Here is a 13,503-nt window from a genome sequence, read left to right as displayed (position 1 = left end):
CAAGGCTGGGATGGGCTACAGGACAATAGGCAAGCAGCTTGGTGAGAAGGCAACAACTGTTGGCGCAATTATTAGAAAATGGAAGAAGTTCAAGATGATGGTCAATCTCCCTCGGTCTGGGGCACCATGCAAGATCTCACCTCGTGGGGCATCAATGATCATGAGGAAGGTGAGGGATCAGCCCAGAACTACACGGCAGGACCTGGTCAATGACCTGAAGAGAGCTGGGACCACAGTCTCAAAGAAAACCATTAGTAACACACTACGCCGTCATGGATTAAAATCCTGTAGTGCACGCAAGGTCCCCTTGCTCAAGCCAGTGCATGTCTAGGCCCGTCTGAAGTTTGCCAATGAGGAATGGGGGAAGGTCATGTGGTCTGATGAGACAAAAATAGAGCTTTTTGGTCTAAACTCCACTCGCCGTGTTGGGAGGAAGAAGGATGAGTACAACCCCAAGAACACCATCCCAACCGTGAAGCATGGAGGTGCTTTTCTGCAAATGGGACAGAACGACTGCACCGTATTGAAGGGAGGATGGATGGGTCCATGTATCGACAACAAACTGTAGTAGTGGCCTAGCCAGTCTCCAGACCTGAACCCAATAGAAAATCTTTAGAGGGAGCTGAAAGTCCATATTGCCCAGCGACAGCACCGAAACCTGAATGATCTGGAGAAGGTCTGTATGGAGGAGTGGGCCAAAATCCCTGCTACAGTGTGAAAAAACCTGGTCAAGAACTACAGGAAACGTATGATCTCTGTAATTGCAAACAAAGGTTTCTCTACCAAATATTAAGTTCTGCTTTTCCGATGTATCAAATACTTATGTCATGCAATACAATGCAAATTAATTACTTAAAAATCATACAATGTGATTTTCTGGAAATTTGTTTTAGATTCCGTCACTCACAGTTGAAGACCTATGATAAAAATTACAGACTTCTACATGCTTTGTAAGTGGGAAAGCCTGCAAAATCGGCAGTGTATCAAATACTTGTTCTCCCCACTGTATTTTAGTAATCATCATTGATTAAGTATCATTTGAAAAGCTTACGAACTTAAAATTCATCCTGTGAAAACCGTTTTGAAATTGGACGATTGAGAATCTTTTAAGTGAGCAGCTACTTCAGACTCCGTTGTTCTCTTGTGCTCCGCTCCGCATGACACGATAACGTTGGATTAAAAAAAAAAAAAATCTTGCTCTGGCGGATATGGTGAATAAGCTAAAGTCCCAAAAAGTTGGCATGTTCCTTTAAAGAATGTAGTGTATTTTTAAATATTACTTTTTTTTGTGATTGTGTTTCAGTGAGAACAGGCTAAACTGAATGGTGATCAATTACATTCCTTACATTTAATGGTGATTCAGGAATATGAATGATTACCTTATAAAGCAGTAATCAGGAAGCAGGAGATAAGGCACAGGATAGCATCAGATCAGGTCAGGTGATGCTCTTAACTACAACTCGATGGGTGCTTCTCATTTCTTACTTGTGCATTCTCGTTTCCTCACTTGATAGGATTTGTGAATGGCAGTGAAGTGTAACTGACGCCGGTAGTTTACATGATAATGACAACTTGGCGAATGTAGTACATTCAGATAACATTCATACTATATAGAACATACTTTTTAGTGGTTGTTAAGTAATTACTTATTATTATCAATGTCACCATTATCACGAGGGTGCTTCTCTCATTTCTTTAATTGTCAATCCTCATCTGCCTTCACTCCTCCTAAAGAAAAGGTGTTGCTACCATTGAGTAATACAGGCAAGATATGGGCTGTCACTTGCACTTTAAGAAATCTTGTTGGAAAATCTTGTTGGAACTTTAATCAGGAAATTCCTCATAAATATTACTAAAGCAAGATGCCCTTGTTAAAGGGACACTTCACCCGTGGGAACATTAATCTTTATTGAAAGTGGGTCATATATGTAGTAGAACTGTACCAAAAAATTTAGAATTTGGAGCCTTCTGGACCGAGTAAAGACAGAAAGTAATTTTAGGGCGAATTTGTAAGGAAAACCACAACTCCCACAATGCACCATTTTGCACAGCTCCGCAAGCCACTCCCACTAGCCTATCAGATTCAGAGAAAGCACTATTTCGTTTACAGGGATAGCTACCGCCAGAGTTTGAAATTCATTTCACAGAGAAAATATCAAGTTTGTTGCCGAAATACTCCTCGTTACTATTTATTTAGAAATTGTTAATTACTGCATGGTACCAGGTTGTTCAGTCCGAACAAGGAAAGGAAAAGAAGTAAGTTTTCATTTCCTACCGAGAGATGCTGAGCGATGCAAACAGTGGCTAAGAGCGATTAACCACCCGATGTATTCGCAAGACAATGTATTCACCCGATGTATTTTGCAAGATTCGAAGACCTAAAAAACAAGAAGATTTGCAGTCTACATTTCAAAAATGAAGACTTCCAAATAAATGTCATGGGAATGAAGAAAGTCGTTCTTTTGGATACCGCAATTCCGTCTGTGTTTACGTTTCAAGATGACGATAAACAGCCTGGAACATCTGGCACTAGCAGCGCTAATCGCATTCGCTTGGAGGTAAGAGTTGCTTGACTCTATTTCTGATCACACAAATACAGTCACAATGCTACTTTACACAATGCAGTAAAGTAGGGCATCACAAATGAGTTAGTTGTATATACGTTGGCTGTTTACAATGTAAACAGACGCCGCTGTCCATATGCGGTCCGAAACTAGGATGGTCCACAACACAAACCTCCTTGCCCGCTTCGGAGATTTCGTCCAATAGAAATTGGCATCTTTGAAATTCTTTGCAACATACGGACTATCTGATGCTATCTCTGTGTCCGTAGGTGCACAGTGAAAGCACAGGCACCACCAGTCCGCCCCCGCTCGAACTAACGTTAGTCCGGGCTCCTCGTCCACGACAGGCAGGTCTTCTGCCTCGGCTGCAGAAGCTGCCTCCTGTTCCTCCATCAGCCTCAGCTGCTCTTCACTATATTGCGGCTCGTAAAGATAACCACGAACATCGGATTCGAGCAGCAGATTTTCAAAATCCTCTTCATCCATGTCCTGTTTTGTCTCTTCCGTCATAACCTCTTAGTTCCACAGCGCTTGTTAGCTTAGCTTCCAAACAAGATGGTGGATTGTGCTTTCTGTATCTGCAAGTGAAGTCCCACCCACTGATCTGTAATAGGTCTGTAGCGTGTGTGGGTCCCACCCCCTGGATAAATGATGAGCTAGTGTTTGTAGTCTTACCCTTATTCAAAGAAATTGGACTTCCTGCTTTTTATGACGCAAAATGATGATTTTTGCGTCATAAAAAGCAGGAAGTGGAACACTTAAATCCTTATTTCTCCCATCTCAGGGGAAAATAAGGGAATAAACCAAGACCATTCGAAAATGTGATTGGGTTTCTAAAGATACAAAGTCTAATGCAAATGGGTGAAGTGTTCCTTTAAGTGTGTAGGAAAATGTATGGTTTATTCAAAAACTTGAATCACTTTTTTAAATGACACAAAAAAACAAACATGCAAAACAAAAAAAATAGAGAATTAATAAAGTAGATGCACCTGTCACAGTTATGTTCAGTTAGTTTGTTTTCATGGACTTTCAGTTTGTTTTCATCAGTCACATGTGTTCCATTGTTTGATTTTCCAGCCAGTCATCAGTTGTCATGGACACTCATCTAATCATCACACCTGTTCGTTATCATTTCATTATCTCTGTGTATTTAGTTCCTCTATTTTCATTCTTTGGTTGTCGGTCGATGTTTGTGTTTACCCCATGTTTCACACACGCACTGTTAAACCTTCTGTCTGTTCCTGTGTTTGTTGTAATATTAAAATCACTCCGTATTGGATCCCGTCTACCTTTGTCTTTGTTTTGTGACAGCACCGTTGTTTGAAATTGTGCCAGAGAAGTTGAGTGAATATGTCAGGTGGTTCAACAAACAATACTTTTGTATAGGAGGCACCTGTTTTTTCTCAGAGGAAGTATCAATTACTGAGAAGTACTAGGACCATCCCTAGTGGGGACAAAGTTGGTAATGAACACAATTTAATTCAAGGGGAAAACCCATCCACCCCCGAAACGCGATTTCAAGGGGCCCACAGAAACAGCCTGCACCGTGGCCCAGGATAACCCAGCTTCAGCCCTGCTGAGAAGTGTACGTGCAGAACCAATACATGTGTTTTTATCAGTGGACATTTTCAAACTACAATGGGTGTTTTTCAACTGCTTTACCCAAAGATCCACCACAAAATCAAACCTCCAGTGAATTAGAAAAAAAAATTGGGTTAAGTGGTTGAATATGCCCATCGTGGTTTGAATATGGCAGTGGTGTATAATAACGAAGAACAAATACTTTATTACTTAAAGGAATAGTTCACTTCAACAAGATTCTGTCATTTACTCAAGTTGAACAATCAAGTTGTTTCAAACCTGTATAATTTGTTTCTTTCTGCTGAACACAAAATATGTTATTTTGAAGAATGGCAGTAACCAGAGAGTTGATGGACCCCATTGACTTCCATAAAAATAATATCAACTGTTTGGTTACCGACATTCTTCAAAATATAATATTTTGTGTTCAGCAGAAAGAAACAAATTATACAGGTTTGAAACAACTTGAGAGTGAGTAAATGACAGAGTTTCCTTTAAGTACAGTTTTTGTATATTTGTACTTTACTCGAGTTTAAATATTTTTGTTGACTTCTACTTTTACTTTACTACATATTAAAGAAAATATTATACTTTTACTCAAATAAATTTTTTCAAACACTTTCGTTACATTTGCAGCTGCAAAGAGCAAAAAAATAGCAGAAAGCAATCTTTTCTGATCGGTCATAGCGATATCCAGTTTGCAAAGGAATCGTTTGATCAGTTCGGTTACTTTGAATTTGTTAAAATGGATCACGAAGAGGTGTGAATGATTTGTTTTGCAAATCCCATCTAAATCTTGAGAAGCACCAGCACACCGAGCAATGCGCAACAGCTCTTCACTGGTGACCTACAGTAAATTGAGGTCTCTATTGATGTTAGTTTTGGTAGCCTAAATACATTTTAGGCTTAAAGAAAAAAAATTAAGTTCAGAGTTGTTTTTGGACCCCTTTCACTTTCATTGTTTGGAAAGAACAGCTTGTTTTCTTTAGTGTTCTGCAGAAGAAGAAATTCCTAAATTCGCGTCAGTAAATTATGTATTTAATAACTATCTAAGGCAGGGATGTTCAACTTCGGTCCTGGAGGGCCACTGTCCTAGAGTTTAGCTTCAACCCTGACAAAAGCTCTTTTCTAGTAATCCTGAAAACATTGATTAGCTTGTTCAGGTGTGTTTAATTAGGGTTGGAGCTAAACTCTGCAGGACAGTGGCCCTCCAGGACTGAAGTTGAACATCCCTGATCTAAGGAATATACACAGGATAGCAAGAGGTTAACAAGGTACACCTGAAACTGATTAATCACGATGGTAACAAACAAGACATCGGCTGTTTCTCATTATGCGTTCTTCAGCGATCTTGCGTTCTTGAGTATTGGAATTGAACTTCGAGAACACTAGTACAGAAGGACTAGTACTTCTGTAGACTAGTACTATAGAGGACGCATGAAAGTGCCTGGATGAGTTCTTGATATCGACGATACATCGAATGTAAACTTGAGAGAATCGAATCGTTAAAAATCCCAGAAGATGCTGCGGGCAGTCGATGTATGGAAAAGCCTGTAAGCTTTAAACTTCTTGTCTCAATTAAGAGATTGCCACTGCACGAATGAAAAATGTGACAGCTCGTAAGAGTAAACATTTGTCCGTCTCTTTTGCTTAATTTTAGTAAAGTAATGAAGACCTTAAGAAAGCTAAGGTCCTAAGGTCGCCTGGCAAGACCGGTCTCAACGATGACGCAAGTTCGTTCTTTGCGTTCTTGGAATTGAGAAACCGCCATCTACAGAAACAAAGGCAAACAGGAACTAAACAGGAAAGGGGAAGCAATGAACAGAAAATAAACTTCAAAATAAGAGTCCACAACAAGGAACCATGATACAGAGATCATGACAGTTGCCATTGTTAGAATCACCTGTGCCATTATTTATAAAATGTACCTGTACTTTTAATACTTAAGTACTTTTAATATCAGTTTCTTTGATACTTTTACTTAAGTATTTTTCTTATAAGCAACTTTAACTTTTACTTGTGTCAATTTCCATAAAGTTATCTGTGCTTTTACTTGAGTATGACGATTGGATACTTTATACAACACTGGAAAACGGCCCACTGATTGGCCCACAAAAGCAGACCAGAAGCTGAAAGGACTTACGCCACTTGCCTGAACAGTGGACATATTTTCTCGAAGCACACAACGGACATAACAGATGCAAACTTTCTTGTTGTTGCATCCCATGAAGCGGAGGGAATAAAGACTATTGGCTGACTGCAAGACCATTGGCTGACTAGACATAGAATTAATTTTTGGATTATAGTCCGCTCTGGGGCGCAGTCAGGGCCGCAATAGAGCAAGATGTCCAGATGCAGGAGATTCTTGAGATTCTTGATGCTTTTGCCAGGAGTGCGCTAAAGCGTTCGTTTGGGTTCTTGGGGTGGTCCACGTTGAATCCAAAGAAGTTAACTTGAAGATAAAGTTGCCGGAAGAAACAGGAAATGTTGTCTCAAAGAGATTGAGCCAAGATCTGAACCAATCAGACACTCTTAAAGGTCCTATCAGTTCACACCCATTTGGTGAGGTGACCAATCAAAGATGACCCGGAGAAAGTCTTTGTTCCATCGTATCCCCATTTGCATGTTCATGGTGGCATTGAGAATTTGTGCAGTCTTTACACAAAAGTATGGTAAAAATATCTTGATGCAATTTATCATAAAATATTGTACACCATTGATTATAAAATCAAAAGAGGATTCTTTTGATACCAATGTAGCTCAATTTTAGTGACTACGCCACCTAGTTTGTTCCACCTAGAAAGGCAAGAGGCATGGGCTTCCGTACAAAAGTCTTTATTAAAGTTAAAAGTTGTTGGCCAACAATTATTTAAAACCAACAATTAACAAATGTCATGGTCGAATGAAACAAAGCCAAAAAAAAAAATAATAATAAAAAAAAGAATTTACAATAAATCTTCACAGGGGCTGGGGCTTCCTATAGGGAGCAGGCTAGTGTGACAGCAGCAGGTCTACAATAGAAACCACGCCAATCCGAATCACACCCACCAAATTCACTGCAAATGACACAAAAGTAGTGACACAGCAATAATAACACCACAATAATGACAATCTTGGTGAAGCAAAGCCAGTAATGCAGCAGACAACCAGCCCACTCCAGGAAGCCCTCAGCTCCTAAAAAAAAGGAATACAGATAACAGATATCAGAATCAAATAATAGCTCCCGAACAAGTCTACAAAAACAAAAATAAATAAATAATAACAGCAAAAATCAACATTCAAGCCCACGTAGACATTAGCTCGGACGAAACCGAACGCCAAAAGCAGCAGCGTGGCTTAAAGAGCGAAGGGTGGGGAGAGAGCCGTTTTGTGGCGACTGCTCTCACTCAGCCCGCCTTAACGTCCAAGAAAAGGACCTTAAAAACAAACAAAATGTTACGACCTCAATTTAACAAGGTTGTCTAAAAGTTACCTACCCGAAAATGAATCATCTAACGGTTTACATACCCGATGATACAATGAAGGAATACTTGACTGCATATGCGAAAAACTCATTTAATAGCCTTGTTGACAGCGACAGCTGGTGTTCCGACCAGGGCTACGTTAAGCTGCGATGCCACATCGATAGAACCCCTGCAGGCACCCCGTACTGAAAAACAAATGGCTATAACTTAAGTCAAACCAAACTTCCTACAATGCCCCAAATCACAGAATTAAACTTACCTAGGAGTAAGCAGCACCCCACACGCACTTGGATTGTCAGTAACCCAATGTCACACTAAACAAATAAAGTCTGAAGAAATGACAAAGTGAACTTCAAGATCCAGAATGGGGTTCACAGAGTCAGTGGAGAGAGTAAAAGAAATGGCAAAATCGCCCATATCAGGCTTCGTCTCTGCCAACTCGACCTGCTAGCCCCATGACAGAAGTCGCCAAGCCACCTTCCAAAAACTGATCTAACTAAATTATTAGAATGTAGTTTGTCTTGTATTTCTGTTTTCGTCTTTAGCGTCAACATTCTTTGATCATGTTTGTCTGTGATTACTTTGATGGATTGTGGTTGGTGATATGATTGTTTCTCCTCATAACATGACAGCTTAACTTCAAGCTGGGATGTCCTGCCAAGTATCCGACCTGCTCCTGAGCCCAGGTCAACTTTTTCAATAACCTTTGATTCATGACCTCTAACCCCTAACCCTTAACCTCAGTAACCTATAAAATCAACTCTACAAGGATAAATTACTTAAATCACTTTAAAAAGTCAGGAAATATATTTTGTAGTTGACCAAAACCATATATTTTTTAATTAATTATTTATTACATTGAGCACATAAAATATGGTAAACAGGAACCTGTACTTGACATGTGAGAACAAACCTTGTTGATTCTTGTGGAAGCTCAAACTTGCTTGTGTGACATGTGAGAACAATCCTTATGGGTTTACACACATCAAGCAAGCGTGTTTGAGGTTCCATTTACCACAATTTATGAGCTCAATGTACTTTATATGCACATGTGTATGGTAAGGGATGCGTGCAGTGTGGGTAAGGAAAATTGAATCATCAGCATAGTACACTGTACTCTTAGCTCACACATGTTACAATTTTTATTTTTATTTTTGGCACTAATCAGTTGTTCCACACTAGGGTAACTAGACTAAACTGAGGCTTTAATTAAACCTACCAGGAGGAAGGTTTAACTTCAGATTAACATTGTTTCAAATAATACACATGTATTATGTGGACTATGCCAGCGAAGATCAACACATATGTGTGTGTGTGTGTGTGTATAAATACATACAGTACATATACACATATATGTATTTATCTCCCCTCTCTCTCTCTCTATCTCTCTCTCTCTCTCTCTCTCTCTCTCTCTCTCTCTCTCTCTCTCTCTCTCTCTCTCTCTCTCTGTGTGTGTGTGTGTGTGTGTGTGTGTGTGTGTGTGTGTGTGTGTGTGGGCCTATGTAAGGCAAGCTATTTAGTTGTATACTGTTATTATTGGCAATAACAATATACTCTCAGTTTATTCAGTTCAACCAAATCATTCAAACATGTTTTGTTTTGTTTCACCAGAACACAAGATGTGGCTAAAGAACACAAACAGGATATGGCTTTAAATATGACTTCTAACCCAGGAAAACCAGAGGAAGATCAAGATGTCCCTGAGCCTAAAACTTGATTCTTAACAATCCATGTGTATCTTGGCCTTTTTGTCTTGGGTAAAGTGCCTGAGAAAATATGGTTTCACTTTATTTTGATAGTCCCTTTAACATATTCTGTTGACTATAAGTAACGTTGCAGCTACATGTCTACTGTGTTAGTAGAGTATTAGACTGGTAGGGTTAAGGCCCCGATATACTCAAGACAAAGTTCTTTTTGGTTTTTCGTTTTGGGTTAAAACGAGCAGCAATACTGTTAGTGAAAATCTGATGCCGCCAACACTGCTAAGAGCAACGGTTAGATGAATATGTAAATATGTGCTGTGGGCTTTCCTCTCTCAATAACAAAATAAACACACAATAAAATTGAGAAAACAGTATTTTTTTTAATAAAGCATAAGAAAAGCATCTGATTATTGCAACGTGGTTATTGTTTGCACGAGTTCTGCAATTCAGTCCCGTCACGTTTATTTATAGTAGGCTATAGCACTTTATACAATAGATTTGTTGAAATCAAGCAGCTTTACAATATTAAACTTGAAAAACAGTGTCAGTGTCTCTTTTCATCAGAAGTACAACTTAATTTTCTACTATAAAGCAGCTTTCCAGTGTTTTCATGATCACTCGCGAGTCACATCTCACCTCGACAGACTGCAGGATAAATTAACAGGAAAAGATTTCCACATGAAAGAAGGCGTCCACCTTTTATTGCCATGGACCAATGGTGGTACAAAGGTGTTTACCAGCTGAAGCAAACTTCTCTGGAAAGTTTGCTTTGTCAAGCTGTTTCGAACTCCCAAAACGAACTCCAAACGAAGTTTGTTTTGGCCTGATTTTGTTCGAAATGACGTCACATCAGTTCGAGTGTCAAGTATAACCTCAAGTATATCAAGAATAGCCTTTAGGGTTAGAATAAGTTGACATGTACTTGCAAAGTTACTTATAGTTAGTAGAATGTCTGTTCGGGGACCATCACAATAAAGAGTTAGCAGGTATTAAGTAGAGAATCTACTAATACTCTAATGAGAGTTAGTGCGTCGGACTGATTTGTAGCTGCAAAGTTACTTATAGTCAACAGAATGTTTTAAAAGGAATCACCAAAATAAAGTGTTACTTTATGAAAATGTATATTTTAACTGTGTCTCCAACTCTCTTTTTCTAATTTCTTAGTAAATTAACCCCCTTTTTTATTTTCACCGTTTTCTCAATGTTATATTAGTTGAGGGCTTCTGTGTGGCTCTCACTGTGTGTGGTTTTGTGGAGATACTTGTTTTGCATTCTCTTCACCACAGCTATATCGATTAGGCTTTATTAAAATGACCTCTTATGACTGTGAATTTCACCAATACATACTATAAATAAGTTAGTAGATTACTGAAATTATGTCATGATTTCCTCCTGTGGTGAAATGTTGTGATATTGTAGGCAGATATTAAGTGTCTGTGTATGTGTTGGATGACATATAAACACTGAATCATTAAGAAGGATGCCCTTTAAACCATTTAATTAGTACTGATCAGGTGGGTTAGGACAGCTCACTCTCCCCGAGCAAGTCACTATAAGCTGGGACAATGCAAGTACTTGGCTCTGAGATGCTAATACAAGTGAAGCTGGTGTAGCATCAGGTTAAAATAGCAAGAGGTGACTATAATCATCTTCTGAACATTTCTGTTTCTGAATTTCTGTTTAGTTTCTGGGTTCCCATTTTCCTTAGTTCCCTAGTTAGTCTCCTAGATTGTTAATTAGTTCATCGCACCTGTTTCTGTTCTGCCTGATTACCCCCCTTGTATTTAAGACCCGAGTTTTCCTTTGTTCCCTGTCTGGTATTGCCAACTTCTTAGTTAATGTGGTTATGTTTATTTTCCTGAAATCTCTTGAGTTTTCCATAGTGGATTTATTAATTAAAGACTCTTTTGTTTTCATCTCCTTTGTTGTGTGCATCATTACACCCACACCTGACAACCACGTAGCTGTTGGATTAAGGAGTAGGGTAAAGTACAACTGCCACTTTGTCAAAACCCCATGCTGTCTGCATCCTTACTGTCTGACCTGGTTGTAAACATACAAAAGCCTGCCCTTCAGCTCAGTAATAAAGTTTCTTGTAAGCCTGGAGAGTAGTTGGGCATGGAATGGCAGGCTTATATTGAATAAGATTACGAAGATGGAGTAAAGCGGCATGTATGTCAATATTCTCCCTATAGCATTTCTCCAGCAGAGGTTTGGTGGATCACACTGCATGTTCTGCTAGGCCATTAGACTGTAGGTAGTAAGGACTACTCGGAATGTGCTCAAAGTCCCATGTAGGTGTAACCCCAGTCGCAAGTCAATTTCAGGGATGTAAAAAAAAATTGGATCATTCAAGGAGGTTGGGTTTTTTCCTCAGGCCCAGTATGTAGACATTGGGCCCTATTTTAAAGATCTGAAACGCAAGTATCTTTTGTGGGCGGATCCCGAGCGCTGTTGCTATTATATCGGGGGGATAAATTACTAAAATGGGTTGGTTTGAAGTAGCTTCATTATTCATAGGTGTGGTTTGGGCATAACGTGAAATAAACCAATCAGAGCGTCATCTCACATTCCCTTTAAGAGCAGGCACACTTGTTCCATGGCGGATTGCTATTATAACGGCGGATTTGCCAGGCGCACACCAGGAGCCGTTCACAGCCGAGGAGACCGGCGTTCTCGTCAGGGCTGTAAAAGACAGAGAAGTGATAATGTAAGGGGATGGGAGAAACCCACCCAAATTAGCTTTGGTTCAGGCGTATAATAATTTGGGTAATTGTGTAAGCTAGATTTATGTGTGAAGAGTGTGAAGCGGCTGGGATGAGAATCAGCGCCTCCAAATTCGAGGCCATGGTCCTCAGTCGGAAAAGGGTGGCTTGCCCACTTCAGGTTGGTGGATAGTTCCTGCCTCAAGTGGAGGAGTTTAAGTATCTTGGGGTCTTGTTCACAAGTGAGGGAAGGATGGAACGGGAGATTGACAGATGGATCGGTACAGCTTCTGCAGTAATACGGTCGTTGTACCGGTCTGTCGTGGTGAAGAAAGAGCTGACCCGCAAGACGAAGCTCTCGATTTACCGGTCAATCTACGTTCCTACTCTCACCTATGGTCATGAGCTTTGGGTCATGACCGAAAGGACAAGATCCCGGATACAGGTGGCCGAAATGAGCTTTCTCCGCAGGGTGGCTGGGCGACCCCTTAGAGATAGGGTGAGAAGCTCGGTCACTCGGGAGGAGCTCAGAGTAGAGCAGCTGCTCCTCCACATCGAGAGGGGTCAGCTGAGGTGGCTCGGGCATCTGTTCCGGATGCCTCCTGGACGCCTTCCCGGGAAGGTGTTCCGGGCGCGTCCCACCGGGAGGAGACCCCGGGGTAGACCTAGGACACGCTGGAGGGACTATGGCCCTGTCCCAAATGGCACACTCCGGACTTGTGGACTTCCTCAGAGTCCACACTTTGGTCACGTCATGTAGTGCAGACCTATAGGGCCCTTGGCACGAGTCCACGAGGGCGCATTGAGAGGTATTTTTGGGACAGACTCGATCGCCACGCCGGAAATAGGAAGACGGTCCGGTTGTTGTTTAAATATTATATTTCTACATTTACATATGACTCAGTAAAGCCCTGACATTCGGTTATATTTATTTAATAAATCATAATGCGATCGTAGCCTATTATTCAGTGCGCTATTTATGTTTATATTTATGTTTGAGACATCAACCACTGGTTGATGATCATAATGTTTGTATAAACTGTAGGTAATAACAAGTAAAATGTACACATAGGTCATAAAAACCATAATGATATTTACACTTAAATATTTTCTTCTCATCCATGTTAACGTGAGCGAAAGCTCCTCCCATTCGTTGTCTGATTGGCCTTTCGCAAATTGGCAAGGATTCCTGGGTAGTTAAAGGCCATGTCCACACGGACACGGGTATTTTTATAACCGGAGTTTTTCCTCTTGCGTTTTTGAAAAAAACTCCGTCTACATGAAAACGCAAAAACACGCTATCAAGCGCCGTCAAGAGCATTCCACACCAGGAGGCGGCGATATAACCCTAACCGTAAAGCCACGTTGGCCAATCAGAAGCCGTCAGCGGCGCACAATCTGATGTCAAACACAGCGGATAACGGCGCACACTTTGACGTCCAAGGCAAAAACTCCGGTTTTACTGTCTACACGACAACACTGCAAC

The 13,503-nt window shown here is 40.5% G+C and overlaps 1 protein-coding gene across 3 annotated transcripts in view; it reads left to right on the top strand.

Annotated features, from left to right (window-relative positions):
* The window catches only part of ca14 (carbonic anhydrase XIV), a 45,004-nt gene extending 33,777 nt beyond the window's left edge, over window positions 1-11,227 (top strand). Inside the window, exons 11-12 of one of the 3 annotated variants that reach the window (XM_079625098.1) lie at window positions 8,242-8,295; window positions 9,221-11,227. In XM_079625098.1, coding sequence (XP_079481224.1) covers window positions 8,242-8,295; window positions 9,221-9,326 — 160 coding nt within the window. In that variant the 3' untranslated portion in view covers window positions 9,327-11,227. The remainder of the gene's footprint in view (window positions 1-8,241; window positions 8,296-9,220) is intronic. The other 2 variants (XM_079625099.1, XM_079625100.1) reach the window with 2 other exon arrangements.
* The last annotated feature ends 2,276 nt before the right edge of the window (window positions 11,228-13,503 follow it).

This window comes from Phoxinus phoxinus (genome assembly GCF_949152265.1).
Source record: "Phoxinus phoxinus genome assembly, chromosome: 10".
Taxonomy (NCBI): Eukaryota; Metazoa; Chordata; class Actinopteri; order Cypriniformes; family Leuciscidae; genus Phoxinus; species Phoxinus phoxinus.
Note: the sequence above shows the minus strand (reverse complement) of the source record. Positions and strands in the feature narration are given on the sequence as shown.